The 7,733-nt window shown below is 39.4% G+C and overlaps 1 protein-coding gene across 3 annotated transcripts in view; it reads left to right on the top strand.

Moving 5' to 3' along the window:
* Positions 1-7,519, top strand: part of KCNAB1 (potassium voltage-gated channel subfamily A regulatory beta subunit 1) — a 420,994-nt gene extending 413,475 nt beyond the window's left edge. For all 3 annotated transcript variants that reach the window (XM_050779874.1, XM_050779875.1, XM_050779876.1), the window contains exon 14: positions 3,032-7,519. In XM_050779874.1, the coding sequence (XP_050635831.1) occupies positions 3,032-3,121 (90 nt within the window). In that variant the 3' untranslated portion in view covers positions 3,122-7,519. The remainder of the gene's footprint in view (positions 1-3,031) is intronic.
* Positions 7,520-7,733: the final 214 nt, after the last annotated feature.

Raw genomic sequence — 7,733 nt, forward strand, 5'->3', positions numbered from 1 at the left:
AGGTCACTCTGGCTGCTGTGCGGAAAGTAGAATGAAGAGCAAGGGCAGTCATCCAGGCAAGAGGCGATGGTGGCTTGAATGAGGGTTGTGGCCATGGAGGGGGAGAGAAGTGCATGGATTCTGCAGGTTTGAGAAAGAGAGACACCATGGCTTGGCAGAAGAGGGAGGAATTGAGGATTCTTATCATGCTATTACTGGGAGATCACTGCCATTCCTGGGGGCAGTCACAGTGCCTGGGGATGGCATATGAGGCAAGTCTCAGGCTGAGTTTTAAAAGCTGTGGAAGTAGACAAGGCAGCTGACGGGGAAGGAGACACTTTCAGAGGAAAAGTCTTGAGTAATTTTTCTTCCCAAAACATTTCCTCCCTAGCAAGGCTTTTGCTTGCAGCAGGATGAGGCTTTGCCTATCCTAAAGGGGACATTATCCATGCAGCAAGGCTGGTACCATTGCGGGCTTACCAATCCTCCCCTGTTCTACTCCACCTCCCACTACCCAGCACTGAAGTCCACCCAAGACAAGCTGTGATTGGGCCCACAACATGGTGAAGAGCAGACTGGGTGACTAGGGGTACCCAGCAGTGGTGGGACTGGTTGCAGAAGGATGGAAAATATGGAGCACCAGTAGTTGTAAGAAAATATTTCTAGTAGGCTGGGAAGGCAGCTGCTTCAAGGGATGCCATGTGCCTAGGATGTGCAGAAATGAAGGGGCGTATATAAATCAGAGCCCGATAGGTGGGAGAGACAACAGGTGAAAGCACAGTTACAGGCAGCCAGCCTTCACCCACACAGGTTCCATCCTCCCCACTCCCGCCTAAAAGGTGGGAGAACCGCCTCTCCTCGTCCTCCCCACATGCCTTAAAACCCTTCTGAGGTTCCCCACCCACTCAGAGAAGGCCAGGCTCCGCAGCAGTCGGGCCTCATCACTCCCCACCACACCTCCCCGGAATCTGAATCCTCAGCCATCCTGAACCACTCAGAGCCTCGGCGATAGCAGTGGCCCCCTGCCTACAAACTGACCACTACCCCAGCCTAGCAAAATCCTCCTCCACTCCCAAGTTCCAGATCAACAGGAACCGAATCCTGGGAGGCCTTTCACTAATGTCCAGCCAGCCCCAGCAACGTTAGCCAGACCTTCCCTCACCCACCACCTATCCCAGGCATTGTAACATCAAGTTTGCAAAACTAGTAGCCTGTGGAGTGTTTGTAAAATCTGTAGTAGTTTACAATGTTTTAAAGTGGGGCTTCTCTTGAAAATTCTGGTCTTGCGATACTACATCTTGTTTTATTCGAGTACTTTTATGGTTTCGTTTTTCTAATGTCTAAATCTCTTTCCTATCAAAAATTTGTTTTGGTGTAATGAATGAAGGATTTTTCTCCTCACATGGCTAACCCACTGTATTTTAGACAAAAAAAAAAAAAATCCAACACATCCAGTTTCTAGGTTTTTGGTCTCATTATTACAATCTCATTTTAAATAACACATTAGCTGTTTGGACACTGAAATTCCAGAGCTAGTGGGAAATCAAATTCTTTCTTCAGCTTCACAGTAAAACATTAACCAGAATGAAGTTTCCCAGGCTGGCAGCTCTACTATTTTGCCAAACCCTAAGGCTTCTGAGGATAGCACTTGAGTGGAGACAAGGTCACCTTGGCCAGCAGGATTGCAGCAAAGGGAGAATGAGGTTGAAACCTCAGAACTGGTCGTCAGAAATGTATTTCACCACGGTCTCCACACAGGGTCAGACTTTTCCAGTGAGAAAGTCTGCCTTTGTCCCTTGTCTTATGGTGTAATGTGTACCCTTGGCCCACTTCTCACAATAAATGCTAGCCTTGAATGAGCTCATCCTTTCCCCAGGCTTCAATCAGCATGTCAGTGCAAATGATTCACAAACCCTCAACTCCAGCCCTCCGGCAACTATGAAGCTCCACAGCTGCATGTGCAGCTGCTCAGTCACTCCTAGGTGGATATTCCACAGGCACCTTACACTCAACACATCCTACTCCCTCCCAACTTCTCATTCCCCAAACTACTTCCCTTTGGTTTCTAATCTCAATAATCAACACCAATATTCTTCTAGTTACTCAGTCTTGAAACCACCATCATCACCCAAAATGTCTCTCAGGTCTACTTTTCTTTTCTGCTCCACTGCCCTAGTTAAGGCCCTATTGCCCGGCTTGGATTGTAACACATATCTAACATCTGTGTCCCCTTTTAACCTCCTCCAACTCACCCTTCAAACCACCTCCAGGTGTCTGATGGGGTTACTCCTAGATCAGAAGTCCTGACAGGTTCCCCACTGCCTAAAGTGGGGATTCCATAAAATGGCATTTAAGGCCTTCCACACTCTTATCCGGTTCTTACCATCCATATCCTGTTTTACCATCCCCACAACTAATCACTGTACATTATCACTCCAGTTCATTTTTCCATGCTATTCCATCTACCTGGGATGCCTGTTAAACCCCAGCCATCTTTCACCAGGGTTCAGACCACCAGTCAGAATAAATCTCTTCTTAGTCTCTAGACCTGTGCTATGCACTACCATAGTTCTAGCCACATGTGGCTACTGTGTGCATGAAAGATGGCGAGTCCAAACAGAGATGTGCTTTAACATGTTCACAAGATGTGACTTAGTACCAAAAACAACTGTCAAGTATCTTTTCTATATTGATTACATGTTGGAATAATGTTTTGGACATAATGGAGTAAAAATGTGTATTTATTTCACTGTTCTTTTTAAGGTATCCAATAGAAAATTAAAAATTACAAATGTGGCTTGCATTATATTTACACTGGATAGAGCTGCTCTATATTTCTATGAGCCTTCACTTATGCCTTTATGCCTTCATTTATGCAATCAACAAGGCCCCTGACCTCAAGGAGGTTACAATGTGATGGGGGAGTGGTTATATTTCAGCTGTGGTTTGTGAAGATACACGATGCTAGATTAATTTGCTAAATATAGAGCACAAAAAAACGAATGATCAACACTGCTAACAATATCCTATGTACTTCTCCTCCTGCTCTCAGGTCCTCCCAAAGATGACATCACATGTGGTAAATGAGATTGATAACATATTGCGCAACAAGCCCTACAGCAAGAAGGACTATAGATCATAAGGCAATGCATGAACCACAGAAGCTGCATGGTTAAAATAGCGGCCTGTGCCCAGTACAGAAAGGTGTTACTAACCAGTCTTTTCAATCACTTAGCAGCTTGCTGCTCAACCTCTAGTGTCCCTCCCTGGATTCTCTGAGGTGTCTGCTGTCGCTACCACTGTGCACATCTGAAAACTCACAACCAAGAAAATCCATTCTATTTTCTTATCTTGGACTGGAGTCACCTATTCTTGCATTGCTGTATACACCTCATGCTTATGCAATGGGAAGAATATGGGGGCCGGGGGGTGATGTATTACCTTCAGGCATTTGGTAACTCAAAGAAGGCTGTACAGATATATTTTTTCAAAAGAACAAAATCCACAGATGCAATGTGAGTTGCATAAGAAACAGAGTAGACAGACTAAATTCAGTGAAGGAAAGGAATTCAGAGATTTTTCTTAGGAAATAGATTCTTGTTAAGTAAATAGTTATTAAAAATATATCTCACTGCAAAAAAAAAATAAACAAAAAAAAAATAAACAGTATCTTCACTCAAAAGTCTTGCTTGGAAGAATAAGCAGAAAGAATTTTATATATATTTTTTTCTATTTTCACATTCATATTAACACGTTTTGTTCCATTTGTTGTTCAACAAAACTACAATTTCTGGGTATTTTGGCTTTATTACCTTTCAAATATTTACTGTTGCTTGGCCCCAAGAATGGCCTTGTACAACTTATCCAGAATGTCTATTAGGATTCTAATGTTATATCCACTTACAAGTAGTGACAGTAAAAGGATGAATACCCCAATCTTTAGTGACATTGCAGCTGATTTATAAAAGAGAGGGCTACACTGCTACAGAAACTTAGCTTTGAAGAAAATGCAATGTATCTGCAATTAGGTGTTCATTTGTTACTACATTGTATTAAAACCTGCTTTATACTGTCAACTGCTTGGAGGCACAATTTCTGCAAGTTTAAATATTTGAGCTTTAAAAATAAACATAATACATGCTCAGTTTTTTAAGTAAACCTGTAAAATACCCAGAAAGGCAAATGTTGATTGTTTAATTAGCACTGGGATTTTCAACATAATGTTTGGTATTTTTGAAGCGTTGTTAACATGAAAGTCAACCACTGGCTTTGTGAAAAAATGCTATGTCACTATTCAGAATATGCTGGGTAAATTAACTTGCCTAGTGAAAAGCAAAATGTTAAAGAACTTCTGGTTATATAATATTATATGCACTAAACTATATGCATGAAAGTTCTTTGCATGGATTAATGGGGCTTACCCTTGTTGCACTCGAAATCTGAGGTATATCTAGCCCTGCCACTATTGGCTACTTACCCTCATTAATATCCCACTTGAGAAAAATTGTGAGAATATACTGTGTCAATATCTGTAAAAAGAGAGAAAATATGTTTTTTGTTTTTGAAGGGGGTGGTGTGGAGGTGGCCCTTTAACTTTATTTGGATATCTGAGGATGTACAAAATTCTAATTTAATTTTCTGGTCAGCAACTTCCCCATACAGAAATCACTTTGAGGTTTACAGAAGAATTGTAGTATCATTTTAAAATGTTATTTTCTGTCATTATTTCTAAATGTGTATTTCATGGTTAAATTCTAAATCTGAAAATGCTAGTGGGAGATATCAAGAAATTTTCTTTTTGATTACTAGTACCTGTATTCTAACAAAGTTTGAATTTTTTGCCCGAATATCAGAATGATGGAAATTGATTTTTTCAGTTGTTCATTGTGTATTCAATCCAGTGAACTGCTGTACGTATAGAGGAGCTGAGGTGCCGTCTAATGGGAAATGTGATTTATTTGCTTAGAGTAATAAAAGCATTTTGTGCATTAAATCTCACAATAGATTTTATCTGATCTTTCATTTTAAGGCTTATGTATATTTTCCATATATGGAAAATATACACATATAAAATATATGTGGCCATAAAATAGGCAATAATCATCTAAATAAAAATTATATTGGCAGCTAAGCTGCACTGAATACTCAACAGAAATAGCAGTGATCAAAAGTCTGAGATTTAAATTGCAATCCAAACATTTTCTATCAATGGAGATTAACCACTGAAGATATCATTTCTCACTGAGTTTTAGAACACTCTGCACTAAGGTTAAGGCTTCATGAATTCACTTTTAAAAACTTGCAAATCAAAACCAAATATAAATATTATGGCTTAGCTGTGGGAACAGCCAGTTTTTTATATGCGAATCTGTCATGGTAAATATACTAGATAATGTATTTCAGTTACGTCCTTAGGAAAATTTCCACGCACTCTTAATTTTCTTTTCTCTTCCGAAAAGAATTCCCTGGCAGAGAATATATCATTCCAAAAGGTAACTTGGGTAGCAGCCATCCCTATATGGAAATCTCAGGCAAACTAGAAACCCTGTGTCTGGCTTCCCACTTTAAGAACTGTCACTTCATCTTCATGAAGAAACTGCCCAAGTCATTAGGCAGATGTCAGAGCCTGAAGGAACCTTAGCAATCTGCAAAGCCATCCCTCTCACAAATGAGCAAAGCAGGCCTGGATAGATGAAAAAAACTTGCCCAAACTCACACACTGCTAGCTGATGGCAGAACCAGGCCTGGAACCCAAGTATTTTGTGTTCTATGTCAGGGCTCCTTTAGGTAGATTTTTCTTTTTTCTTTTAAAAGGCTTTAAAGTTTTATGCAGAAATTGTGAGAATGTTGAAGTTAAAAAACTTAAGTATTAATCCAAACTCAGAAATCAAACAGGGAAAAGTCAGCGAAGAGATATACTGAAAATTCATAAAGGCCAAAGAGAAGTTAGTCTCTCTCTTCCTGAAAATTTAAACCAAGACCCTCCTAGTCTTCTATTAATTCCTCTGCTTGGGAGTCCCAAGGAAGTGAAAGAGAATCCCTTAGAGCTCTAATAGATACATCTATAAATTGGTTTTCTCCATAAATGACACATACATGTATCCTTCCATTCTGTCTCCAGAAGCAGCAGTGACTGGCATGCACACTGAAAACAAAGAAAGAGGGCAGGCAGAAAGGCACAGCAGGTACATACTGGCAGAGGCCTGATGTCTGCCCTTTATTGTAACCGCTCAATGCCTTTCATTGCCTCACATATATCTGATCGGTAACTACAAAGATGTGCATTTATGTGTGAGATATTAAAATGATGGTTACATGTATACCTATGTAACAAACCTGCATGATCAGCACATGTATCCCAGAACTTAAAGTAAAATTAAAAATAAAGCAATTTGAAAAGAAAAATGATAGTTAATGTAATATAGTAAAGATTATGTACTTCATCATAGGATTCTTATAAAGAAGTGTAGGGAAAAGACAAATTTCAAAAAGCAAAGTTTAATCATACTTATTTAGCAGACTTTTCACAAGAATTGAGTATAAATTCAATCTCTGTATTTCAGTGAACTTCAAACCTTGTTTCAAATTATCCTTTCCAAGTTTCAATAATATGCCAAATAGGACCACCAGTAAACTTTTATTGGTTAAGAATATCAATCCAAGATTTTTAGTAAGTTAAAATGGAGGAACTAAAAATAGGTAAATGAAAATGTTGTAACATTTTAGTGCTATTTATGAGTATGAGCAAAGGAATTTAATCAGTTTGAATCCCAGTTACAGATGAATCTTTTATTTCACGGGTGCTGGGTATGTGGTCTTTTTACGACAAAAATTCTACAGTATGGTTTCACTATCTAAGTCTGACTGAGTGGGTCGCATCTCTGTGTGCCACACAGAGCTTTTAGACGATGAGAGCAGTGGGGAAAAGGTTCTGCAATTCCTGACAATGAAGTACTCACACAGTAAATCCTTAACAAAAACTACTGAACTGTGAGTATATGCCTCATAATCTTATGCACAGAAATGTATCTATTAGTACAGAAAGTTGGAAAACATCAGAAAAAGAGTGCTGTAGGAAAAATTCACAACAGGAAACAAATTTTGCTCACTTATTTTCCTACAAATCTTCAGTTTATTAATTCAAGAGAAACTATATTAGGAATATTAGGCTGATACCTCTATTTCACCACCTCATCTAAGCTACACTGTATTATACCAAGAATGGTGGTGATTTTTTCCCCATCTATACAGGCACTGCCATCTAGTGGCAAGTTTTCACCAGCAATTTTAAAAGATAGTGGCCCAACTCTGGTAACAAATAGTAGACACTGATGGTTTGTCAAATAAGGAAATGCATTTATTTGATACACAAATTCCATGCCACCAGTCAAACTATGGTCTGGTTCTTTTTTTTTTTTTTTTTTTTAAATCAACAGTAAAGAAAAGTTTTTGGGTTTTGCTTTTTTGAGATGGGGTCTCACCCTTGTCACCCAGGCTGGAGTGCAGTGGCAGGGTCTCGACTCTCTGCAACCTCCACCTCCCAGGTTATAGCTTCTCTTGCCTCAGCCTTCTGAGTAGCTGAGATTACAGGCGCCCGCCACCACATCTGGTGTGTACAAAAATTAGTGTACAAAAAATACACTGATTTTTGTATTTTTCGTACAGACAGGGTTTCACCATGTTGGCCAGGAGTTCAAGAAAAGTTTTTTAAAAATAATAAACCTCCTAAGTGTTACCCTAACTGTACCTTGCAG

This window comes from Macaca thibetana, chromosome 2 (assembly GCF_024542745.1).
Source record: "Macaca thibetana thibetana isolate TM-01 chromosome 2, ASM2454274v1, whole genome shotgun sequence".
In the NCBI taxonomy this organism is placed as follows: domain Eukaryota; kingdom Metazoa; phylum Chordata; class Mammalia; order Primates; family Cercopithecidae; genus Macaca; species Macaca thibetana.